The sequence below is a fragment of the Convolutriloba macropyga genome, chromosome 3 (genome assembly GCF_964194025.1).
Source record: "Convolutriloba macropyga chromosome 3, txConMacr16.3, whole genome shotgun sequence".
Classification (NCBI taxonomy): domain Eukaryota; kingdom Metazoa; phylum Xenacoelomorpha; order Acoela; family Convolutidae; genus Convolutriloba; species Convolutriloba macropyga.
Genome location: NC_134470.1, coordinates 79,511,027 through 79,538,538, shown reverse-complemented (window position 1 = coordinate 79,538,538; position 27,512 = coordinate 79,511,027). Strand labels below are relative to the sequence as shown.

Sequence of the window (27,512 nt, the reverse complement as noted above, 5' to 3'; positions counted from 1 at the left end):
TTTCTCTCCTCCATCTTTCAATTGGCGTTTTGGATGTTATTTCATACACGTTTGCAATTACTAACTCGATTAACTTTTGAGCCATTAGTTTGAAATCAGTGATTATTTTTGTCTTTATTTGATTGAGCATACCGTTTTGTTCCAAGTAGCGTCCCAGGTTGAGGTCCAGACCCAAATTTTGGCTGATCAGTCTTTCCAGACCGAAATTATCTCTGATCAGACTTTCCAGACACAAAAGGTCTCTGATCAGACCGAAGGTGTTCTGATCAGACCATCTTCAGACCATGGTCCAGGCTCAAATTCAGACCATTGCCCAGACCTTAATCAGACTATGATCAGACTCAAGTGCGCTCGAAGAGGTTATGATCAGACCCAGTTGCGCTCGAAGCATTTATGGCCAGACCCAGTTGCGCTTGCAGCCGTTTATGATCAGACTGAAGTGCGCTTGAAACCAGTTCTGATCAGTCTCAAGTGCGTTCGAAATAGTCTGATCAGAGAAAAATTTTACTTATGAAAAAATCTCCTAGTTTTGCTATAATATATTCTTTTCATAAAAACTGATGTTTGCAGTATTTAATTCATCTAAGGAAAAATCAATTATAAAAGTATTGCTAAAGGAAACGAAACCCAACTGTTGAGAACAAATTTTATTTAGTATACAGTTTAGAGTATATTTCTGACTCAATGGATGAATTTAGACAGCTTTCCATATGAAACATCGTAGTCTCCAGTTGATCAGACCCAGTTGCGTTCGAAAACAATTCTGATCAGACCCAAGTGCGCTCGAAGAGGCTATGATAAGACCCAATTGCGGTCGAAGTCGCCTCTGATCAGACAAAAGTGCGCCCGAAGAGGTTATGATCAGACCCAATTGCGCTCGAAGTCGGCTCTGATCAGACCCAAGTGCGCTCGTATCCGCCTATGATCAGACTTTTCAGACCAAATTGACCTCTGATCAGACCATCTCCAGACCATCGTCCAGAGTGTAGTGCGCTCGAACTTCCTTCCAGACCCTGTAATTTCGGTCTGGGAATACACGGGTGTGCGCTCGACTGGGTCTGATAATAAACCAATTTGTGTCTGGACCTCAATCTGGGGTGTTTTTGATTCATTGTCCAATTCATTGTCTGGGAGGGTAACCCCCCCAGGCTTTGAATTATGAACTGATGGTAGCACTACCACATGGAAACCCAGTTTTTCTGGTCCCAGCAACGGACATTCTGTCTGCATTTACGCATTTTTCAACAAAAACAAACAAAAATGCTATCACGCAAACGCAAGATCAATTCGCGCCAAAGTCCAATACTACCAATTGAACACTTTTCAATACAAATGCGACCAAAAAAGCTGAACGGTTAATTAAAAACACCGAAAAAAATCTTTTCGGATGATGAAAAATCCTTTCGAAATAGAGAAATTATTTGAACGTGATTATCAACAACGAAGAAACAAGTACACCCCCTTCTCACCCCCACCCTCTTTTTTGTACAATATTTTTTCCACAATTTTTTGGTGTTTTTTTGTTACTGATGAAGAGAACTTTAATTTTAAAAATATTGTTTATCTTATTGCTTTGACTCCATTTAAAATTCAATTGGATTTGTTCTCTCCTATTCTTTCAATTTGAAACTGTCAGTGAACCCTTTGAGCTTTTTAGGAATCGCCATAACTTGCAAACAAAAAACTATTCTCGGTATCTTCTGATTTCATCTTGTCCATCTTTTTGCACATTTACTAAGAGTCATTGAGCTCTGTGAGGGACGTGAAAAAATACAAGTTTATTCACGTGGAGGTATTGTACAAAAATAATCAAAAACAACAATTGATTGACATTTTGCAGTTTAAACTTTAAATTGAACTGAATACATTATTGCAATTGAACTTATGCGTATAGTTGTTTTTGGTATAGCTAATTTGTTCTATATACCTCAAGTTAATAGTTAAGAATACAAAAAAATTGGTTAGCTATTCTTTTTAGAAACTAGCCATTAAAAAAATTAATACTCATAAAAATTATTCAGTTCAGCCATGCATCATTGTAACTATCTGTGCAAAAATGTTCGAAAATATTTGAGAAGTACCTTTTGTTCCAAACAAGTTCAACAAGTTTAATAACTTTCACAAATCCGAACAATGAACTGTAAATCAGTTCTATAATCTGAAACTGGCCACTCAGATTAAATCAAATAATTAAGCACAATTCGAAGCTTGGTATAAATTAGAGGAAAAAACAGCAAATATTCATTTTTTGAAAAGATTTTTCCAAACAACAGACGCCGCTCAAATTTGCTCAAGCTTCACTTCTCGACAAACTCTGTAAGTTTTTTTAAAAATTCTTTCACATTTGTTTTTCTTCGAGCTAATTATAAATGAAATAATCCTGGTAGTTTTGTAGACAAAAATATAAATTTTAAAAATAAATTAGCTCAATTCTGACAAAAAACCAATTTATCAGTCAAAAAATTTAAGCTTCTTACATCCGATACGAAAACACACAAATTATAACTATATTTCGTTTTTACAGTTACGGCTATAGCTCTCTCCATTTTTCCCAAAGTTTTCATTAATTGTGCTGAAATTTATAATGTAAAATATCATAATGCTGATCAAACCAGTATATCTCTAAATAACTGATGCTGCTGACCTAATCACGGTGATCCAAATTTAAACTTCAGTAATGAGGCCTTTTGGGTATCAGATTCCTCGGAACTTAAAAACAAACCGGACCAAACTCCAAGTCTATATCAGTACTAGACAAGACTAAATACAAGTTTGAAATCATTTGCAAATTGATTCCCAGGTCAAAAGAAACTTTTCAAAAAATTTCGAACAAAAATTTCGATTTGAAAAAAAGTTTGTCACGTGCCACGTTTTCAGGATTAATTTTTAGCCATTGGTTTTCAGCCAGATTAGTTTACGGATGGTTTTCAGGATCAGTTTTTAGCCAGTTTCCAGGGTTTATTTTTTATTAGTATTCTTTTCGCAAAGTTTAGTGATATGTTTGTGACTTTAGACTCTTCAAGATGCTTCGACAAACTGCTTTGGTTCTTCTTCTGGTTGCGGTTGTGATCCAGGCCGAATCTCCCTGGAGAAGGTTCCGAGGGGAACAGTGGCCAGCTGAGAGGGGATATCCCAGGAGGGCAGCAGTTTTCGAGAGGGACTCAATGAAGAGGAAAACTTACAACATTTGTAAATGGGATGGGGACTGTGAAGATGGCTACCATTGTCAATGGATTCAAGGATATCTCTATGAATGTGTGGTGAACGACTGGTAGTCACAGTTTCCAGCAGATATGAGCTCAAACTGGATGCTAAACTCTCTCGACAATTAAACATATTCATACTAGATATCACTTGATAAATAATATCATTGTTCTATGATTGAATTTTGAACCGACATTTCTGAGCCTTGCTAGTAAATACTTATAAATCTTCTCTCCTTTTCTGCACTTTAATTTACTGTTGATTTCTGTAAAAAATTTAATTTACTTATTTAGCCTCTCAAAAATTTTCAACACGCGTAATGTTAGTGAGCCAAAGATCAACGCACGCTCCAAAATTCTGCTGTAAAATAAAGATAATAACTCTTTACTTCTGAAACAGGTAAACTCTCTATATATCATTGAAAAGGTTAAACATAACCGACTAAACGTCGGAAGAATTTCTCTCGAATGATTACAGGGAGCTCTTATCAATTACAGCCTGCTCCAGTCGGGGGGAGGGGGGGGCTAAATGGAACTAAGCAGTTCAATGTTGGACTTCAAATAACCACATTAGAAGTTAACATATACCACTGTTTAGATTTAAAGTGGAAAATGGCACCTGTTTCGGCGCACTTTTCATTTGAATTTTAGTAATAAATTGCGGCCAATTGAGTTCAGCTGCTTGAAATTGTGATTAAGAGAGAATTTTAGATCACGCAAAACGAAAAAGTCAAGAGCGTAAAAGTCACTCGAAAAGTCAAAACTGTCAAGTGAAATTTTTGCATAAAAAAGACACGTTTACAATAATTGCTATGAACTTCGTTCAAGAGCAATTAAAAATACTTGCAAAAATTAATATTTCATACTTGATAAGTACCTAAAACTAACTCTATGTTTTTGTTAATTAGGAATCATTTCGTTAGAATCATCACTTACTATGTTTTCTTCCTCAAACAATACCTTTTCAAATCTCCATAATACAGTTCAACGGAACTTTTGTATGCTATAAAGACTATTCAGTTTTTACGGATCTAAGAAACCTTCTCTGGCTAACCGAATGGGCGCCTTGTTCCATTTTCGAACACATTTTGACAACAGTTTGCAAAATTCCTTTAGTAGAGACTGCTTAAAATATGAACATCGTTAATTTTTTCTGAAACACAAAATAAGTTGCAAACAGTAAAGACGCACAGTGCAGAAAGACGCACACTGCAATTAGGAACTCAGCGAGCTTGAAATTTTTTGCACAATTATCTATATATAGCGTAGAGATTCATAACGCAATTGTTCCGACTCCCACTTTAGTGGGGAAGAGGAACTATATACTCAAATGGGTTTTTTTACAGTCAATTTTGACTGATCGATATATTCATCGTAGAGATTTTGAGTGGTATCATTAAAAATCAAGTATGTCCTAGAATTTGGAAATAAAAAGATTTGTTCGAACTTCGATTTTTTACAGAGAGTTATCGAGATTTATCGTTTGTCAATATTCGTCAGTTTTTATTCACATTTTCGTAATTTTTGCTAAAATTTGGCTAAATTTTGCTAAAAAAATTTAAAATATGTTAAATTTTATTGATAGAGTGATATTGTTACCATTGTGACCTTAATGATCGTTGCTGAATATTTTGATTGGAGATTTTTTGGCAATAACTTTTGATAACATTTTCAAAATTCAGACGTTTAACAACAAATATTGCACAAAGTGTGCTTTCTTGGTCTACTATGTTTAAATTTGCCACAATTAGAGATCTAGAAACCACTGAAACAATCTCCGTAAAATTCAAAAGAGATTTAGTTGAAATTCAGCGCCCTAAAAACGTCTTCTGGATTTAAAATTTGGCGTGCTTTTGCGATCTTAATTCGATAATTATACAATATGATTTTTTGATTTTTGAAATATTTCACCGAACAATTGGTCTAATTTGCAAAAATGTGAAACATTTGGTTAGTTTGTTGGACGAGCGCAAAAATCAGTGGAATGGGCGTCTTGTCATCATGGATTATTACAATTAAAAAACTTTTAATTTATATTTTGGTGCTGCATTTCTTTTCAAAAATAATTTAACGTTTTTTCGATGCTGTTTATTGGCCAAATTTCCAATTCACGGCCTCCAATAACCAGAGCCGCAATTTACGAAAAATGAGGCCAAATTTAGATAAAACAGCTCTCCAGAGAACCTAATGGTTTTACTAAAGCAGAGTTTTACTAAACTTTAATCGAATTCTTGTGTTTTGTCTTCAATTATTACTCTTTTTTGCAGTCTGATTGATAATTGGAACCAATCAAAGATCCAAATGGCTTGTGAAGGAAGTGTTGCTGAAGCTTACGATGCTTTGGGTTGTTAGCTAATGACTCCTTTGACAATGAATAAATTTGTTCAATGGAATATATTTGTTCAACTATGTAATGAAACTATGTATTTTCTGACGACTCAAAGGGTTGTCCAAATCAATTTAAACTCATAGTCAGAAGTCAGTGTTTTGTTTTATTTTGTTCGGTTTTGGAGAAACCCTTTCGGGCCAGGTTTTTTTACCTAGTGCTCTTCTCAATTCTCCTATCGTTATATTTGGTAACTCCGCCACTGCCGGTCCCAAGCCTGGAATGAAAAAGAGGAGGGTGAAGAAAAACATATCATACTGGAAAATCTCAAAGAGTCGTTTTTTAACCTGATCTTGAAACTTTTTGGATATAGTTTGCTAGATAGTTTGCTATATTGTTTGCTATAGTTTGTTCAACAAACGTTTTTCATGCGATCTATGATCAGACCGTAGTGCGACCATTGTTCAGACTTTTGTGCGACCTACGATCAGACTATAGTGCAACTTTGCCACCTGATCCGTCGACTCTGCTCTCAAAAATATTGTAAGAAATGCGGTGAATAGCGGTGCAAAAAATTCACCGTAAAGCGCCCCCATCTTAGCGACGAATGCAGTCAATGCGTTAAAGTTTTGTAAGGTTTGCGGTGAATTTAGCGGTGAACTTTTGTAAGATTTGCGATTGTTAGCAGTGATTTGCTTCTACAGCATTTGACTGGTGGCGGTGAATTCTTTTTAACCGCTACCAGGCGAATGCGGTGAAGAAAAATTCACCGCTAAGAGTAGCAAAACGTACAAATGTTCACCGCCAAATTCACCGCTTTCACTGCATTCATTGCTAAAAGATGCGGGCGCTTTGCGATGAATTTTATTTTCATCGCTATTCACCCCAATTATTTTTTTTTCGGAAAAAACCTCGACCCGGGCAGTGATTTGGTTCAAGTTTTTAACAATGACTATCATTTATTTAAATTCTTTACGTTATTACAATATAGTATCACAAAACCATATACACAAAATTTTTTGCAAATAAATAGTGAAAAACGTAATTTGAACCGAAATTTCGAATTCAAATCAGTTCTGTAGTAATGTGTCTTTACACCTTCAGCTTTGTAAATTTCTAGTGGGCGATTTTTTTTAATAGTAAATGGATTCTCTACCTTTTGAAAAATGGCTTCATCTACGACACGCGCATAGCTTTCAACAGAAGAGACTGTTTTGTATAAGAGGTAGTCGGCTAGTAGGACTGAATTGACCAATAGGAGCACACACATCACTCTGCAACAGCCGAGACAACACGCCCCTCGTTCAGACAATGAACAAGCCACGCTCATTCTGAACACAACTCTGTTGAGTCGAGAATGATCTTTTCATGGGTCAAAAAAGAGCATTTTAAAAATCCTGCCAATGAAAATTGATCAGATGGTGCGTTTTGTACTTTGGTATTTATATCATTTGAAAAAATACTTCGGGATGTTCATTTTGCGCAGCATCACGGGATGCATATCATACAGTTTTCCCTAATTTTTTAAAACGTCATCTATGATTCCCGTTTAAGACCTGATTTCCTAGCTTTCATACTTTACTACATATAGTTTATTACAGTTATTTTGGTAAAATAATTGTTTTTATTGAATATCTTCTTGATGTGATAATATGTGGTTTCCTGAAATTCATACTGGGATTAAGTATGATTTCCTTGTTTCCATTCATCTTCATATATAATTCCCGAATAAAAACGAGGAAGTGGCGGCCACGGATGGTTTGCAAACAACATTGAGAGAGTGTTGCCCGTACCTATCTTTCAGAGCAATACAGTACTGAATCAGAAAATTTTTCAAAAGTTATTCAATACTGGTTCAGAGTCTGTTCTTGGCACATTTTGCTCTGACATCTTCTTATCCAGAATCTAAACCAGAGGATGATTTGTTCTAATTCAGTAATGCTTCACTAAATGTTACTCTTAAAATGTTCTTAATCAGTTCTGAAAATCGAATTTAAATATTTAGGGTGGAAATTAATCCTACTCACAATTCAACAATTGTCCTTAGAGTTTTTGAATATTTCAATGAAAATAACACTAAGGTGATGTCTAGTAACTCCACAAACCTAGTGCTCTTCAATAGAATAAATTATTATAATAACATTAAGATGTGTTTTAATGCGTCGCTAGTTGATGTGATATTCTTTAGTTCTCAACGATGGTATTAAAAATTAAACAAGCGCTAACTATAAAATTTTGAACCAGCCCAGGTTTTTAATTCAATTAATTAAACAATTGATCAAGCAAAATAATTGGATGAATATTTTAAGAAAATGGCGTGAACAGCACGTCGGTGGTCACTTCACAACCCAACTTGACACGATCTAATCCAGTTTTTTAAAAAACTTAAGCCATTGACCATCAGGTACTTAGGGTTACTGCAGAACTTGGAGAGTCAACTTGATTCACCCGTTATTACTACATGTATTAACCTAGCTTGTCAAACCTTCTAGGTGTAGACCTTACCCTAAGAACAGTTTTTCATAATCGTCTCCTGGAAAGCGCGCAGCCTGTTAAAAGTCCGAGGAATCAGTCGGCTTAAGGATATCCACAGTCGTCTCAACTATCCTCCAGTCTTCTTCTCCTAACTTAACCAACTTAATGATTGATTGACTACTACGTTTTGTAGTCAACACACAAAACTATATCTATAAAAATTAAGCTGAACTCAAGAAATTGGTTTGCACTACAAGGCTGTGAAGTGAAGATATTTAATCCTGTATAAACCGTACACTGTTCTATTGAAAATTACGAATCATTTGGTTTGAATTGATAATATGTTTCTATGTATCTGAGATATCTAGTTGCAGATTCTTTATACAGACAACCAACTGAATATTTAGTTTTTTTATTAAATAGAAAATTCAATCCTGAGAAAACTCCTGAGAAATCGAATAAAATAGTATTTAGAAAAAAGTAGTAAATAAATTTTTATGATAAATTAACAACGAACTGTAGTTACTTGGATACAGTATTTTTAAAATAAATATTACTAATTAAAAAAATTCATCAAGATCAGATTACTCACTCGTCCCTAATCAGTATTCTATTAACACAAGTTTTACTTCAAAAATTGTCTGAAAAACAAGCTTAAAGTTAGTCGTACATATATTGCTAATCTTAGCGAGATGAAATAAACTTAGCCCGATTTGCGCAAAATTTTAAATTGTGTTATGGTAGGTCATTCTTAATTTTGAAACCATTAGTCCCTATTTTGGACTATAAACCTTTCATTGAGTGGAGTGCGAAGTCAGATCTAGAATTGAATCTTTATCCGAATCAATTTTTGCTGATTCAACTTTTCTCACCAAATTACTGCTTTTTGGTCTTTAAACATACCGTTTTAATTTCAGAACTCCCTCTCTTCTCGGGAAGAATTCTTGTTCTAAAATTGCCGGAATTAATCTTTCCGTTCCTACATTTCCATTCATCTCCATATATAATTCCCCTATAAAAACCAGGAAGTGGTCCCCCGAATACTTTGCAAACAGTATCGAAAGAGTGGCGTCCCGTATCTAACTTTTAGAGTAATACAGTACTGAATCAGAAAGTTTTTCAAAAACTGTTCAGTAATTGTTCAGAGTCTGCTCATGTCAACCTTTTGCTGTGACATTCAGACCCTGAAATATAAACAGACAAATGTCGGAACAATTGCTATTGAACGACAGGCGAGGGATTCGAACTTTTGACCTCTCAATCAATGTCCAGCCGCACTAACCACTGCGCTACGAGTAAGATAAATTCTATGCTGCAACCGATTTTATATTAGCAACTTCGGCGCACTAGAGATCACTCAAAAACGGAGAACGAAAGCGTGAAAAAGCACTTTGTGAAGTCAAAGAATGTTCTAGAAGAAAAGCGCAAAATTGTCAAGCGAAAGATTTGCATAAAAAAGACACACGTTTACAATAATTGCTATGAACTGCGTTCAAGAACAATTAATCAGACCATGAATTTTTTCTGATTCCGTAAAGATTCAGTTTATGTTACAATAAAAATGTTCTGACTCAGTTCTTATGATGACTGAATGTTAGGTACGGGGCTATATACCTTGGAATGTATCTCTGTTTTTCCCAGAAGGATAGAGGCAACACTGACTCTGCTCCTACCCGTCTCCGCTGGTCATTCACGTTGCTCACTTCAGGTTGCTAAGACAAAGCGTGTCAATTAACCCAAACGCCTTTCTATTCAGACACAATACTAATTTCAACTAGATCAACGCTCAATTCAACGAAAATTTTACCTAGATCGACGCTAAATTGAAAGCAAAATTATGCAAGATCTACGCTTAGAACGGGTAGTTTTTTCTGTTCGACGCCTCAAGCGTAGATCTTACCTAAATTCAACGCATTCACAGCCGGTCTTACATAATTTTTTGTTTTTTTATAAGCGTTGACAACCCGGCCCGTTGACAACCCGGTGGGGGGCTATAATGGAAAGACCCGTAATCTGTAGACATCCAAGATAACGACAGTTAACCATTCCGTTTCGAATTGTGAAATTACTTCCATAACGTAGTTGTCATAATGGTCATATTTGAGGTAGTTCTTCCTGTATCTGTATGCAGAATAGAGTGCACATATGATCTGGAGGACAGCTAGCAACTTCAGAACTGACACTGAGGTATCCACCACTCCTCCATCGTGGAAAACTGTCTTCTCCACTTCTTTAGACACTTTGGAGAGCTCTGTAATAGAAATATAGCATATATTGTTTTGCAACCCCCCCCCAATGTTTTCTACGCCCCCGTTTTTTACCCCCCCCCACCCGTTACAAATTATATGTTGTTAAATAATAATGCTGTTATGTAAAAATAGCAAGTGCGCCTGCGGGCGTAGAAGGTATAAGACCACTAAGCTGAGGGGGGCGGGGGACACTTTGGAGAGCGAGGGGGTAAAACGGAATAGATCTGAAATATACAGTATAAAATTCTAGCTCTTCGGGTACTCGTTAATAATCGTTAATAAAATTCTATAACTTCAGGTAATCGTTAATAATCATGCTGAAAGAATGAGGGGGTAATTTGTCAAGAGGGGGTAAATTATTGTAAAAGTTCGGCTGCCAAGCGGGGTAAAGTCAGTGGGGGTTGATTTATTGAGCGGCATATTCCTAAAAAATCCCCTCCATTGCAGGACCCACCCCCCCCCCCCCAGCTTGAACGCTTTTGGGCGGTAATTCGACCCGGGCAGACTACGCCCACACAACAGTCAGCAATAACGCTTCAACCAGACTTAAGCTTGTTTTTAAAAGAAAAAGGTTTTAGACAGACCCACCCAGACAACAATTCGCCACTATCAAGCCTTTCCAGACACAGATCCGCCATGTAATAAAAGCGCAGCCCTAAAGGGTATTTTTAATCGTCTGGCCATTGACAAACACATTGGTGGTCGCGCGCTATGAATAAATCATTACACATCATTTTTTATGCAGGGGTAGGGGCCCCTGGCATAGCTCATGAGTAACATGGATCCATTGCCGGAAATTTAACTCATAGCGCAAAATTGAGCCAGTAAGTTTTGATGAGACTCTGCATGCGGTCCCGAAATGGTGACAAAATGAAAAGTCCCTTAGTCCACATCTTCCAAAAATCGTGAGAAGAGATTTTGCAGGTTGGGGGTCAAAAACCAACTTTTTGAGAAAAGTCATCCCCGCTCAATATTTTTTGAAATTTTTTCAAGTCTTTGTTTTTGTAGTGCTGTTTGATCAAGCACTTGTGGGAGTATTATAGTGCGCAGAGAATTCAGAAAACACAGAAGTCAAAATTTTTCAAGAAATCGTGATTTTTGACTTTTTTCGTGACTTTTAACTTTTTCTCGGAAATGGTTGAATTTTGACATCTGACCTTCATTATAAAAATTGTCTGATGTCGGAAAATTGTGGGGGTCACCGAAGTAAAGTTTTGGCGTAGGAGCACTCTAAACGTCATTTTTGACCAAATTATTTGTGGCGGTTGGGGGGCACAAGTGCCTTTTTCTTGAAGAGTTTACTGCTAACCTAATTGAGCTATTGATGTTCTGTAAAGTCCAAGCGGTCATCCAAGTAGTTAATAATTCATGATAGTGATAAAAAATTGGAAAAATTGAAAATTTTTGAAAAAATAGAAATTAAATTTTGAATTTTCGACCCAATTTTTTCAAAAATTTGACCCAAAAACGCAAATCAAAAAACCGAAAAAATTCAAACTTTCAAAAAATGACTTTTGATGCCAAAAACGTGCTTTCTGTGCAAACATTACTACTGGCTGATATTTTTTCTGCTAAAAATTAAAGAAAAAACGCCTTTTTTGAAAATTCGAAAAGTTTGTGTACTTATGAAATTTTCAGTATAAGGTAAAATCGGGGCTGGCTGAGGGGCTTGCCCCTGAAGACAGTCCCCACGTTAAACAGAAGGACATGATGCTTTAACTTTCCTAATATTTTACCCGATCCGGAACGGCTCGGCATGGCTGAATCGTTATTGTTACTTTTTGACAAAAAAAAACAAGTTAGGCATTGTAACCTTGGTTCACTCAGCAACTGCAAACCGGCCGCGCAAACTACTGTGAGCGTCAAACACCTGACAAAGCTTGAACACTTGCCGAGAGAGGGAACTCCTGTGACTAGATTTGGGTGTCGTACAGCTATGCATGGAATTTTAAAAAATAATTTATTCAACATAAAAACCTGATGGCGTCAGAGATGAGGTGATCACTTTCTTAAACATTGGAGCTTAAACATGCTCGGTTAAAAAAAATTGGATCTTTTCCGTTTGTGCCCCCCACAGCTTAGTGGGTGCACCCACCCCAACCAGACGCACGTGCCATATTTTTACATAATGTCTTAATGTGTAATGAAGCGTGCTCTATAAATAGGGGAGTGGGGTGCAAAACGTACTGGGGGAAGGGGTTTGAGTGCATAACGTACTAGGGGGGTGGGGGCACAAACGTAAAAGATCCAAAAAATTTGATAAAAGACAAAAAAAAAATCTTGACATTTTCTCACTGGTAATCATAAGTAAAGTTTGGAAAAAAATTTTTGAAACACTTTTTTTTGACAATTTTTGTAGAGTTTGACCAAATATATGAAGTTTAATAAAAAAAATGAATTTGAAGATTTAACATTTTATTATTTAATATGGATTTCATATGAACGACTATGTCTTACTCCACGAATCAAATTCTTACGTGCGAACAATTGGCTAGACAGAACATCCTGCAGCTTGTTACGATTTCCTACCTCGAAGTTCCAATTTACAATCACAACCGACTAACGTCAGAAGAACTAACGTGAGAGCTATAATTCATTGGAGCCTGCTTTAGTCAATGGGGAAGGGGTTGGAGTTAGTCTGGCGGAGGATGACTAATAAATTCAAGCACAAAAATGGGTCTGGAAAAACGTCATTACAATTTCTTAAACATACCACTATTTGAAGTGAAAAATTCGAGCAATTTCGGCGCTAATTTCAGTAGACTTTTAGAAGTCAACTGCGGCCAATTTAGGTCAGCTCGGTTAAAACTGCGATTGAGAAAAATTTAGACTACGCATAACAAAAAAGTCAAAGGCGTAAAAGTTGAAGCCGCCAGGTAAACATTTTACATAAAAGAGGCAATACAATATTTCTTCACACTTCGTACGAGAGCAATTTAACAGTTTTCCAAAAAATTGATTGTACAATTTTAGATAGAATCATGGAAAAAATGGAAAAAAATAATCCAAATAATTTTGAGCTTTTCTACTTTATCAACTTTTGATTGTCTTCTAAGCATTTTCATCTGAAATTGTCACTGTCAGTCTGAAATGTGCTAGAGAATATATTTCTGTTTGAGAAAAACTTTACAGTTGTTGGTAAAGTTTTTCAGGTGTTTTGACAAATCTCCTTTTTCTTATGTCTTACTGTGTAATGAAACGTGTTCTATAAATAGGGGATTGGGGTGCATAACGTACTGGGGGGAGGGGTTGGGGTGCATAACGTACTAGGGGGCACAAACGGAAAAGATCCAAAAAATTTGATAAAAGACAAAATCAAATCTTGACATGTTCTCACTGGTAATCATAAGCAAGGCCTGGAAAACATTTTTGAAACACTTATTTTGACAAATTTTGTTGAGTTTGACCAAAAATATGAAGTTTAATGAAAAAAATTGAATTTGAAGATTTAACATTATATTATTTCATATGAGTTTCATTTGAACGACTATGTCGAACTCCACGAATCAAATTCTTACGTGCAAACAATTGGTTAGACATAACATCCAGCGGCTTTTTACGATTTCCTACCTCGAAGTTCAAATTTACAATCACAACCGACTAACGTCAGAAGAACTAACGTGAAAGCTGCAGTTCATTGCAGCCTGCTTTAGTCAATGGGGAGGGAGTTGGAGTTAGTCTGGTGGAGGAGGACTCATAAATTCAAGCACAATAATAGGTCTGGAATAACGTCATTAGAATTTATCAAACATACCAATATCTAAAGTGAAAATTTCGAGCATTTTCAGCGCTATTTTCAGTAGACTTTTAGAAGTCAACTGCGGCCAATTTAGGTCAGCTCAGTTAAAATTGAGATTGAGAAAAATTTAGACTACGCATAACTAAAAAAGTCAAAGGCGTAAAAGTTGATGCCGTCAAGTAAACATTTTACATAAAAGAGGCAATACAATATTTCTTCACACTTCGTACGAGAGCAATTTAACAGTTTTCCAAAAAATTGGTTCTACAATTTTAGATAGATTCATGGAAAAAAAGAAAAAAAAAGAGCCGAATAAATTTGAGCTTTTTTACCTTATCAACTTCTGATTGTCTCCTAAGCATTATCATCTGAAATTTTTACTGTTAGTCTGATATGTGCTAGAGATTTTTTTTCTGTTTGAGAAAAATTAAAGTTCTCTAGCTATTTAAACAAATCTCCTTCTTCGTATCTCTTACTGTGTAATCAAACGTGCTCTATAAATAGGGGATTGGGGTGCATAACGTACTGGGGGGAGGGGTTGGGGTGCATAACGTATTAGGGGGGGCACAACCGGAAAAGATCCAAAAAATTTGATAGAAGACAAAATAAAATCTTGACATTTTCTCATTGGTAATCATAAGCAATGTCGGGAAAAAATTTTTGAAACACTTATATTGACAAATTTTGTTGAGTTTGACCAAATATATGATTTTTAAATAAAAAAATTGAGTTTGAACGTTTAACATTTTATTATTTAAAATGGATTTCATATGAACGACTATGTCTAACTCCACGAATCAAATGCTTACGTGCGAACAATTGGTTAGACAGAACATCCAGCGGCTTTTTACGAATTCCTACCTCGAAGTTCAAATTTACAATCACAACCGACTAACGTCAGAAGAACTAACGTGAGAGCTATAATTCATTGCAGCCTGCTTTAGTCAATGGGGAGGGGGTTGGAGTTAGTCTGGTGGGTGAGGACTAATAAATTCAAGCACAATAATGGGTCTGGAATAACGTCATTAGAATTTATTAAACATACCAATATTTGAAGTGAAAAGTTCGAGCAATTTCGGCGCTATTTTCAGTAGACTTTTAGAAGTCAACTGCGATCAATTTAGGTCAGCTCGGTTAAAACTGCGATTGAGAAAAATTTAGACTACGCATAAGTAAAAAGTCAAAGACGTAAAAGTTGAAGCCGTCAGGTAAACATTTTACATAAAAGAGGCAATACAATATTTCTTCACACTTCGTACGAGAGCAATTTAACAGTTTTCCAAAAAATTGATTGTACAATTTTGGATAGAATCATTGAAAAAATGGAAAAGAATAATCCAAATGATTTTGAGCTTTTCTACTTTATCAACTTTTGATTGTCTTCTAAGCATTTTCATCTGAAATTGTCACTGTCAGTCTGAAATGTGCTAGAGAATTTATTTCTGTTTGAGAAAACCTTTACAGTTGTTGGTAAAGTTTTTCAGGTATTTTGACAAATCTCCTTCTTCTTATGTCTTACTGTGTAATGAAACGTGTTCTATAAATAGGGGATTGGGGTGCATAACGTACTGGGGGGGAGGGGTTGGGGTGCATAACGTACTAGGGGGCACAAACGGAAAAGATCCAAAAAATTTGATAAAAGACAAAATCAAATCTTGACATGTTCTCACTGGTAATCATAAGCAAGGCCTGGAAAAAATTTTTGAACACTTATTTTGACAAATTTTGTTGAGTTTGACCAAAAATATGAAGTTTAATGAAAAAAATTGAACTTGAAGATTTAACATTTTATTATTTCATATGAATTTCATTTGAACGACAATGTCTAACTCCACGAATCAAACTCTTACGTGCAAACAATTGGTTAGACAGAATATCCAGCGGCTTGTTACGATTTTCTACCCCGAAGTTCCAATTTACAATCAAAACCGACTAACGTCAGAAGAACTAACGTGAGAGCTGTAATTCATTGCAGCCTGCTTTAGTCAATGGGGAGGGCGTTGGAGTTAGTGTGGCGGAGGAGGACTAATAAATTCAAGCGCGATAATGAGTCTGGAATAACGTCATTAGAATTTAATAAAGATACCACTATTTGAAGTGAAAAGTTCGAGCAATTTCGGCGCTATTTTCAGTAGACTTTGGAAGTCAACTGCGGCCAATTTAGATCAGCTCGGTTAAAACTGCGATTGAGAAAAATTTAGACTACGCATAACTAAAAAGTCAAAGGCGTAAAAGTTGAAGCCGTCAGGTAACCATTTTACATAAAAGAGGCAATACAATAATTCTTCACACTTCGTACGAGAGCAATTTAACAGTTTTCCAAAAAATTGGTTGTACAATTTTAGATAGAATCATGGAAAAAACAGAAAAAAATAATCCAAATAAATTCGAGCTTTTCTACCTTATCAACTTTTGATTGTCTCCTAAACATTTTCATCTGAAATTGTCACGCTCAGTCTGAAATGTGCTAGAGATTATATTTCTGTTGGAGAAAAACTTTACAGTTGTTGGTAAAGTTTTTGCAGCTATTTTGACAAATCTTCTTCGTATTAAATGCTCTTGCGCTTTCAAGATAGTGGAATTCACATCAGATAGAAAATGAAAATCAGTTCTAAAAAGTCGTAATAATGACATTGAAATTGCAGAAGAGTCTCTAATGCTCAAGTTTTCAAAATAACAACGTAAAACATACTAACGGAAAATTTGTTCTTGAACAGGCGGGGCAAATTAATTCAGGAGCTGTAGCCTAGATAAACTTTTTTTATGGTTTTTAAATATCAGACGAAGCTAGGGTTCGAACCCCGACTTCCTGAGTCTAATTTTTTTAACTCGACAGATGTAATAACCACTTGGCTATAGGTGCCTCTAACAATCACTTTTGTCTGAACAGCAACCTTTATTTCGGCGCGAGAGCAATTGAAATCACTAAAAAAAGCAAAAGTGCATGAAAAGGTCACTTGTGAAGTAAAATACTAATCCAGAAGAAAAGCGCAAAAACGGTCAAGCTAAAAATCTGCATAAAAAGACACACAAGTTTACAATAATAGTTTCTCATTCAAGAGCAATTAATAAATTGTCGAGAAAGAAAAGAATTTCAGCCACTACGTTTTTTCAATACTTTCATAAATTAGGGAAACTCAGGGTCTGCAGAAAACTGTCAAAATTCAAAAGAAAAGCATAAACGCAAAAAAGTTGGACAAAAAATACTTAATTTCTCGAGATCAACAGTGTATCGGAACAAAGTCAGTACAACAAGTAAAAAACCTGTTTCGGTACAGGAAAACCAAATATTTTGTATTTCAAGACGTACAAGGCTCACAAAACCCTATAAGGCTGATACATTCATAAGCGTACGTAAGGTTTACTGCATCAGACATCTAGCAACATTGTAGGCCAAACGTAATTGACGCTCTCTTCAACGTCGAAGCAGGTCAAAATTGCAATTAATTTGACGTCTAGATTCTAAATATCAATATATACAAATCAATATAATCAAAATATAAAAATCAATATAAAATATAAAATTCATAAAATCATTATTAATGTAAAAATCAAAGTAAAAAAACAATTGGTCTCACCTGGGTTCGAACAGCAAACTCTAGTTTAAGGCACTTATGTCCTAACCATTACGCTATATCCCAGTTGGAACAATCTCTGCGAACACACAAGTACTGATCTCTTTTCATTCACGCCTACACGCAATTGCGATAGCAACATTCTCGTTTCAATCATTATCACTACTCCAATTTGACTTCAAAAAAATGGAAATGTGTGAACAGATCACAAAAACAAAGACAACACCCAAAATTATTCAATTTTCTGAATTGTAAAAAGAATCAAAGTAGCCTAGAGAACTCAAAAAAGTTTTGTAAAAAAATTTCGCGCAAGATTACAGTCAAACGTTTTCACGCATCAACGATAATTAGGTAGTGAACTTAGGTAGAGCAAAACAATTTTTCATTCGAAGTAGCAAAAAGTAGCAACGGGCTGAGAAGACAAGGGAGATAAGTTTAAAAAAAGATCAGGAACGATACATCTCGAAAGCGCAGAAAAACCAAGCAAAAAAGAAAAAAAAGACAAAATATAAGAAACCTGTTAGATGTCTGAAGATTTTTTCCAACACTTTCCACTTGTTGTTGAACAATTTTTGCTTTGTTTTTCTGCACTTCTTGCTTACTTGTTAGCCAACTGGATGACACCCAAACGCGATGGAAAACGCTTAAAACAAGAGAAAGAATTTAAGTTTCTAATAAGTTTTATTGATTAAACAAAAAACTAGATCTAGAACGGACTACGATTGGATTGGGAAAACCCTTTAGAAAAAAAATACAATCCAAAAAATCAAAAACAGTAAACGTGAAAGTGAAATTGCCGCATGTGATCAAAAAAAAAACCACTAGCATGAAAACCATTTTAATCAAACACCGTTTTTTTTAAATCTACTTTAAGTTTTGAGTGCAAAAATTTCACTCTGCAAAACGTTTCGCTTTTTCGCTCCACTTCCCTGTCCACTCTCGTTGCGATAACTTTCAATTTTTATGATAAACAAAGTCTGAAAAAAAACTAATAAGGATTCAAGATTTAATTTCTTGAGATCAACAATGCATCGGAACAAAGTCAATACAACAGGTCAAATTCTTGTTCTTGTACAGGAAATCCAAATATTTTGTATTTCAAAACGTACAAGGCTCAAAAAACCCTAAAAGCCTGATACAACTCATAGGAGAAAAACGTACGTAAGGTTTACTGCATCAGACATCTAGCAAAGTTGTAGGCCAAACGTAATTAACGCTCTCTTCAAGGTCGAAGCAGGTCAAAATGACAATTAATTTGACGTCTAGATTCTAAATATCAATAAATAGAAATCATTATAATCAAAATATAAAAATCAATGTAAAAAATAAAACTTATAAAATCAATATTAAAGTAAAAATCAAAGTAAAAAACAATTTGTCTGAACTGGATTCGAACCGCAACCTCTAGTTTAGGGAACTTTTGTCCTAACCATTATGCTATATCCCAGTTGGAACAATCTCTGCGAACACACAAGTACTGATCTTCTTTCATTTACGCCTATACGCAATTGCGATAGCAACATTCCTGTTTGGATCAACATCACTACACAAATTTGACTTCAAGAAAAATAAAAATGTGTGAACATATCTTGAAATTAAACACAACATCCAATACAAATCAATTTTTTGAATTGTAAAAAGAATCAAATTAGCCGAGAGAAGTAAAAAAAATGTCAAAAGATTTCACTCAAGATTACAGTCAAACGATTTTACGCAAAAAAACCTTAGGGCCACTAGAGCAGCGGGCTAAGAAGACGTGGGAGATAATTTTGAAAAAAACATAACAAACGATACATCTCGAAAATGCAGAAAAAACAAGCAAAAAGAAAAAAAAGACAAAATTTAAGAAACCTGTTAAATCTCTGAAGATTTTATTCATCAACACTTTGTACTTGTTGTTGAACACTTTCTGCTACGTTTTTTTGCACTTCCTGCATACTTGTTAACCAACCGGACGACACCCAAACGCGAAAAACAAGAGAAAAAATTGGAAAATACCAGAGTCTGCAGAATTGATTTAATCATTTTGAAGTGGGTGCTATCGAACCTTTGGCAGCAAATGTTATAAAACTAATTGTAAATAATTGATTGAATATAAAAAAAATACTCTGAACAGCATAAAAATTTATTTTGGGGAAAAATTGAAAAAATAATACGCAAATTTCCTTTATTAATTAGATACAACAAGTAAAAAACCTGTTTCGGTACAGGAAAACCAAATATTTTTTATTTCAAAACGTACAAGGCTCACAAAACCCTATAAGGCTGATACATTCATAAGCGTACGTAAGGATTACTGCATCAGACATCTAGCAAAATTGTAGGCCAAACGTAATTGACGCTCTCTTCAACGTCGAAGCAGGTCAAAATTGCAATTAATTTGACGTCTAGATTCTAAATATCAATATATACAAATCAATATAATCAAAATATAAAAATCAATATAAAATATAAAATTCATAAAATCATTATTAATGTAAAAATCAAAGTAAAAAAACAATTGGTCTCACCTGGGTTCGAACCGCAAACTGTAGTTTAAGGCACTTATGTCCTAACCATTACACTATATCCCAGTTGGAACAATCTCTGCGAACACACAAGTACTGGTCTCTTTTCATTCACGCCTACACGCAATTGTGATAGCAACATTCCTGTTTCAATCATTATCACTACCCCAATTTGACTTCAAAAAATGGAAATGTGTGAAAAGATCACAAAAACAAAGACAACACCCAAAACAATTCAATTTTTTGAATTGTAAAAAGAATCAAAGTAGCCGAGAGAACTCAAAAAAATTTTGTCAAAAAATTTCGCCCAAGATTACAGTCAAACGATTTCACGATAGTTAGGCAGTGAACTAAGGTAGAGCAAAACAATTTTTCATTCGAGGTAGCAAAAAAAGCTTAGGGCCACTATTGCAACGGGCTGAGAAGACGAGGGAGATAAGTTTAAAAAAAGATAAGGAACGATACATCTCGAAAGCGCAGAAAAACCAAGCAAAAAAGAAAAAAAAGACAAAATATAAGAAACTTGTTAGATGTCTGAAGATTTTTTCCAACACTTTCCACTTGTTGTTGAACACTTTTTGCTTTGTTTTTCTGCACTTCTTGCTTACTTGTTAGCCAACTGGATGACACCCAAACGCGATGGAAAACGCTTAAAACAAGAGAAAGAATTTAAGTTTCTAATAAGTTTTATTGATTAAACAAAAAACTAGATCTAGAACGGACTACGATTGGATTGGGAAAACCGTTTAGAAAAAAAATACAATCCAAAAATTCAAAAACAGTAAACGTGAAAGTGAAATTGCCGCATGTGATCAAAAAAACCACTAGCATGAAAACCATTTTATTCAAGAACCGTTTTTTTTAAAATCTACTTTAAGCTTTGAGTGCAAAAATTTCACTCTGCAAAACGTTTCGCTTTTTCGCTCCACTTCTTTGTCCACTCTCGTTGCGATAACTTACAATTTTTATGATAAACAAAGTCTGAAAAAAAACTAATAAGGATTCAAGTTTGAATTTCTTGAGATCAACAGTGCATCGGAACAAAGTCAATACAACAAGTCAAATTATTGTTCTGGTACAGGAAATCCAAATAGTTTGTATTTCAAAACGTACAAGGCTCAAAAAACCCTAAAAGGCTGATACAACTCATAGGAAAAAAGCGTACGTAAGGTTTACTGCATCAGACATCTAGCAAAGTTGTAGGCCAAACGTAATTGACGCTCTCTTCAAGGTCGAAGCAAGTCAAAATGGCAATTAATCTGTCGTCTAGATTCTACATATCAATATATAGAAATCATTATAATCAAAATACAAAATTCAATATAAAAAATAAAACTTATAAAATCAATATTAATGTAAAAATCAAAGTAAAAAACAATTGGTCTCACCTGGGTTCGAACCGCAACCTCTAGTTTAGGAAACTTATGTCCTAACCATTATGCTATATCCGAGTTGGAACAATCTCTGCGAACACACAAGTACTGATCTTCTTTCATTTACGCCAATCCCAATTGCGATAGCAACATTCCTGTTTGGATCAACATCACTACACAAATTTGACTTCAAGAATAATAAAAATGTGTGAATATATCTTGAAAATAAAGACAACATCCAATACAAATCAATTTTTTGGATTGTAAAAATAATCAAATTAGCCGAGAGATGTAAAAAAAAATGTCAAAAGATTTCACTCAAGATTACAGTCAAACGATTTCACGCAACAACAATGAACAAGCAGAGGGCTAAAGTAAAGCAAAACAATTTTTCATTCGACGTAGCAAAAAACCTTAGGGCCACTAGAGCAGCGGGCTGAGAAGACGTGGGAGATAATTTTGAAAAAAACATGACGAAGGGTACATCTCGAAAATGCAGAAAAAACAAGCAAAAAAGAAAAAAAGACAAAATTTAAGAAACCTGTTAAATCTCTGAAGATTTTATTCATCAACACTTTGTACTTGTTGTTGAACACTTTCTGCTACGTTTTTTTGCGCTTCCTGCATACTTGTTAACCAACCGGACGACACCCAAACGCGAAAAACAAGAGAAAAAATTGGAAAATACCAGAGTCTGCAGAATTGATTTAATCATTTTGAAGTGGGTGCTATCGAACCTTTGGCAGCAAACAAACGTTATAAAACTAATTGTAAATAAACGATTGAATATGAAAAATACTCTGAACAGCAAAAAAAATTATTTTGGGGAAAAATTGAAAAAATAATACGCAAATTTCTTTTATTATTTAGATACAACAACTAAAAAACCTGTTTCGGTACAAGTAAACCAAATATTTTGTATTTCAAAACGTACAAGGCTCACAAAACCCTATAAGGCTGATACATTCATAAGCGTACGTAAGGTTTACTGCATCAGACATCTAGCAAATGTGTAGGCCAAACGTAATTGACGCTCTCTTCAACGTCGAAGCAGGTCAAAATTGCAATTAATTTGACGTCTAGATTCTAATTATCAAAATATAGAAATCAATATAATCAAAATATAAAAATCAATATAAAATATAAAATTCATAAAATCAATATTAATGTAAAAATCAAAGTAAAAAACAATTGGTCTCACCTGGGTTCGAACCGCAACCTCCGGTTTAAGGCACTAATGTCCTAACCATTACGCTATATCCCAGTTGGAACAATCTCTGCGAACACACAAGTACTGATCTCTTTTCATTCACGCCTATACCCAATTGCGATAGCAACATTCCTGTTTGGATCAACATCACTACACAAATTTGACTTCAAGAAAAATAAAAATGTGTGAACATATCTTGAAATTAAACACAACATCCAATACAAATCAATTTTTTGAATTGTAAAAAGAATCAAATTAGCCGAGAGAAGTAAAAAAAATGTCAAAAGATTTCACTCAAGATTACAGTCAAACGATTTTACGCAAAAAACCTTAGGGCCACTAGAGCAGCGGGCTAAGAAGACGTGGGAGATAATTTTGAAAAAAACATAACAAACGATACATCTCGAAAATGCAGAAAAAACAAGCAAAAAGAAAAAAAAGACAAAATTTAAGAAACCTGTTAAATCTCTGAAGATTTTCTTCATCAACACTTTGTACTTGTTGTTGAACACTTTCTGCTACGTTTTTTTGCACTTCCTGCATACTTGTTAACCAACCGGACGACACCCAAACGCGAAAAACAAGAGAAAAAATTGGAAAATACCAGAGTCTGCAGAATTGACTCAATCATTTTGAAGTTGGTGGTATCGAACCTTTGGCAGCAAACGTTAAAAAACTAATTGTAAATAAACGATTGAATATGAAAAATACTCTGAACAGCATAAAAATTTTATTTTGGGGAAAAATTGAAAAAAAAAATAATACGCAAATTTCTTATATTATTTAGCTTGTTTTCTTCCATTAAAACACTATTCAATTGGCAATTACAATATTATAGGGTATGAATGCTCACGCAAAAGCTCGAACCATAAAATTGAAAAAAAAAATAAATTCGGTAGAAAAGCATTCAAAACGGTGAAATCACAGAGATAGCTCGTAATTTTATATAAAATTCTATTAAAACATTGAGGTGGTAAAAAATGCTCACATAATAAATTTACTTGTTGAATGGTTTGAAACGACCAATTTAACCTAAAGTGTCAAATTCTAACTAAAACAACTGCTTCAAAAGAACGGAACGTTCATCAAATATTTCGCTCACCCGGCAAACTATTTTTTTTCACACTCACTTTTCTCACTGTATCTCACAAACGCTACATGAAATGAAAATCCCTCTCTGTCTCTTTTTTTTCTCTCTCTCTCTCTCTTCATCTGTGTTTGTGTGTGTGTGTCTCTTTTCAATACTCTTCAATTCATTAATTTTTAAATTTTTACGTGCGGCATTGACTTTACATCCAGTTCATGAAAATACTCCAGAAAACATAAACTGGCTAATTTCAGAAGAATTGCTCTCGAATGACAGACGGACGGGGCAGCTTATTTCGGGGGCTGTAGCCTAGATAAATATTTTTTCATTGGTGCAAAATTAGTTCACCACGTCCGGATTCGAACTATTGACCTCCCTTTCCCTGACCAGGAGCACTGAACACTTGGTTATCAGGCCTTTAATTTCGCCATTCTGCAATTGATTTTTTGTTAGCAAGAAGTTTTACTTCAGAGAGAAAACAATTGAGATCGCTCAAAAATGAAGAACTATAGCGTGAAAAAGTCGCTTGAGAATACAACGAAAACTCTAGAAGGAAAGCGCAAAACGGTAAAGCGAAATATTGTCATAACAAAGACCAACACGTTTACAATAATTGCTAGCGTTCCAGCAAATTAAATATCGATGAAACAAAGCACTCCAAGTCTCATCTTTGAGTCGTTAAAAATAGGAGAGCACTAATAATCTGCAGATTGCAGTTATTAATCTGCTGAGGAAGTTATTTTCACGTTCAAGTGCCTCTAAGTTGCTCTCTCCCTTTCAACAAGCAAAACAAAATAGAGACGAGTTGTTCAAAACACTGAGTAATTAGCATCCTAAATTAATCCTCTATCCAATTATTCTTTTAATTTTTGGTTGTTATCATGTCAGAAGCACTGTGTACGTGAGGACATCTATAATGTAGTGGTTTTTTCAGCAGTTTTTTTGGACCTCAAATTGGTGAGATCTAACCGAAACAATTCCGTCCTTGTTTTTTTTATCTGGTGGGATAACAGTCTGTCAGTAGACAATTGCGCATTCAATTTCAATTAGATCAAACAGTTATGAAAACTAGAGAAAGCTTGCAACTTTTCTGAGCTGAGACTGATAATACTACAGAGCTTAGTCAGGGGACAAAGCAATGCAACTTATCTTTGAGTTTGACTCAGCAAATGAATAGTTTAAAAACAAAAGACCTCGCATCCCGCTTCCAAGTGCACCCCAAAGCAATCCTTTTTTTACCACGACAAAAAAGATAAACTGTACCACATATCTGATATTGAATGTGATCTCGGAAAAACTAAAACTGGATATGACCAGTGGGTACCGAACTTCGATGAGATGGTGTTCATATTATTGTGGGTCACCTGGCAATTCTAAAGTGAAAAACATAACACAAAATATAGCGAAGCGGATAGACGAGATACAGCAGTCCACGGGCTCAGCTTCAGCATGTCTAATCTAAACAGATATAAATCTAAAGGACGTTTCCGGTGAGTTGGACAGATCACTAGCGTCCGTTATCGATGTTTGCTTTTCAAACGCACAGTCGTTAGAGAACTGAAAAATCTTTGCGGTTAGCAAATGTGTTTTACGAGCGTGTAATTGTGGTGGTGTGAAGAACAAGCATGAACAAGAGATATATTTGTTGTACGTACTTGAGCAATAGCAAGCAGGTGATTATTCTGCACTGTAGTACAAGGCAGCTTCAAAGCCGCGACCAAGGAAAACTATAAACAAGCGAACAGACGCTTTAACAAAGCGCGCGAAACCCCATGAGTGCAGGGCCGTTTGGGAGGGCAGCGAAAGTTTTTGTCTTCTGAGGGCGTTGCACCTGACAATGCTGCAACGGTGAATGAACCTAAAGATCCCCACCCTGAGGAAAAACCAAATGACTACCAATTTGATCGAGATTGAACATGAAAGCATATCAATTTGACGAGGCATCAGTATTATTCCAAATCGAGTCGTTCTCCAAACTTACTGGAACTGGATCGTCAAAATGTATCCCCAGCATCTGCTGCATGCAGTACACTGCGCTGTCCCTGAATAATCGAAGCGAGCAATCACTAGTTTAACAAAATTCGTCAACTTGGGCAGCAGGTGTCAGCTTCCCGAATTCATTGCAGCACTATGTAGTGCAACATTAGCTGCATTGGAAAAAATAAAAGAAGTTGGGGTCCATCCCACTGGCATTGGGGAAGTCATTCAGAGTCGTACCGCTAAAGGCATAGCTCGGGAAGCAAATTTAGAAGCTGCAGAACTATTTAACTGAAAACAATTGGAGTAGCAGTCAAGGCTGGTGCTAAGGGCATAGTACATGCAAAAAAAATTCCTTTGAAAACTGCTAAAATCTAAAATTGCAGGAAGGCTTAAAAAGGTTTTCAAAAATGCTTTCATTTCGGTAAAAAAAAAGATCTTTTGGATGCAGTTGCTAAATGTTTACCTAGTGTTTTCTCTTTTGCAACTGTTTGCAGAACATTCATTTGCATTTTAACAACCCATTTAAGTAGCCAATCGGGATAGCAACAAAGTATCCTGTGATATTGTTTTTGTTTTCTCTAGTTTTTTGGCTAATCATTAAAAAAATTGAAAAAAAACTTAATCTAGTACAACATAATTGGTGTTTGGATCTTTGCTGGATCTTTGGCATCTTTGCTGAGACTCATCAATAAATTTGCAGAGTAATGAATTTGATGACTGAATTGAGTGAAGCCTGCGGTTTAGTGCTCAGAACAGAAAAATGTGAGCTCCGGCCACCAGTAGACTTGAATGCTATAGATAACAGAATAAAAAGAAATGGCAAATGAGAACTTGAAATCTCGGGTGCTGCCATCGGCAATCCCAGCTTTTTGGCTGCACCTTTGAAGAAAAAGTCAACATGAGCAAAAAACTGTTCGGCAACCGGATATATCTTTACGACCCACATTGTGCGTTTGGAATTGTTCAAAACTGTCTTCGTGCCCCAAAGACGGTATATTCTCTGCAATGATACACTCCATCCGACGAATCCTTCAATATTTTGCTGGTTTTTGACAATCTTCAGAAAACAACATTTGAGAATTCGTTAAGCACCGTTATAAGTGGCAACGCTTGGAAGCAAGCTTGTCTAGCAATAAGTAAAACTTGCGTTGGAATAGGGCAAGCATTCGAGCAATTGAAAATTGGGTGTGCTGGGTCATTATAGCACTATTCAGATGCTTTAGTAGAACAACTAACCAATGAGAAAATAACCAAGAGTATATAAAACACAAGATTTAGAAGCCTTTGATTGTGCTGCTTTTTCTAATCCTCTTTGTAATCAGATTTCAATTCCGGAGAAGGCTCGTTTACTTTGACTTATGCTGCAACAGTCTGTTGTCTGACTTTCCATACCTCCAAATCCCTTATCCGGGCCTTCACATTCAGCAAATTGAATTCAGAGCCGCTTTGAGGTATCGGATTGGTGCTCCGTTGAACCTTGAGGTACGAAAATGTCCTTCATGTCCAAATGGCAGACTGGACAATTTAGGACAGCGCGCGTTAAGTGGTCATGGTCGGGGGACATGAAATCGCAGCACCATAGAATGAGGGACTGATTATTTGCTGCTTGCTCAACTACAAAATTTGCACCCGTCTGCGAACAGAAAAAATTGACTCCTGATAACAACTCAAGGCCAGTTGACATTCTTGCCCAGCTTCTCAACGGGAAAGCAAGTCCGTTAGAGGTAACCATAATTTCCCCACTGCAGCCCAGTCTAATTTCAGAGCAGCGAGGATGTTTGGTTTTGC

At 35.5% G+C, this 27,512-nt stretch overlaps 2 protein-coding genes and 1 long non-coding RNA gene across 3 annotated transcripts in view; 1 reads left to right on the top strand and 2 right to left on the bottom strand.

Moving 5' to 3' along the window:
- LOC142336504 (protein SSUH2 homolog) overlaps nucleotides 1-27,512 on the bottom strand; it is a 611,495-nt gene that overhangs the window by 551,215 nt on the left and 32,768 nt on the right. The window lies entirely within an intron of this gene.
- Nucleotides 1-27,512, bottom strand: part of LOC142336752 (DC-STAMP domain-containing protein 2-like) — a 44,160-nt gene that overhangs the window by 6,791 nt on the left and 9,857 nt on the right. Inside the window, exons 2-4 of the mRNA XM_075385661.1 lie at nucleotides 10,074-10,255; nucleotides 9,619-9,716; nucleotides 6,686-6,860 (exon numbers count right to left, since the gene is read on the bottom strand). Of these exons, the coding sequence (XP_075241776.1) occupies nucleotides 6,686-6,860; nucleotides 9,619-9,716; nucleotides 10,074-10,255 (455 nt within the window). The remainder of the gene's footprint in view (nucleotides 1-6,685; nucleotides 6,861-9,618; nucleotides 9,717-10,073; nucleotides 10,256-27,512) is intronic.
- Nucleotides 2,047-3,508, top strand: LOC142337315 (uncharacterized). Its single transcript, XR_012758940.1, has 2 exons — nucleotides 2,047-2,316; nucleotides 3,014-3,508. It is a non-coding gene; the product is annotated as an uncharacterized LOC142337315 (long non-coding RNA).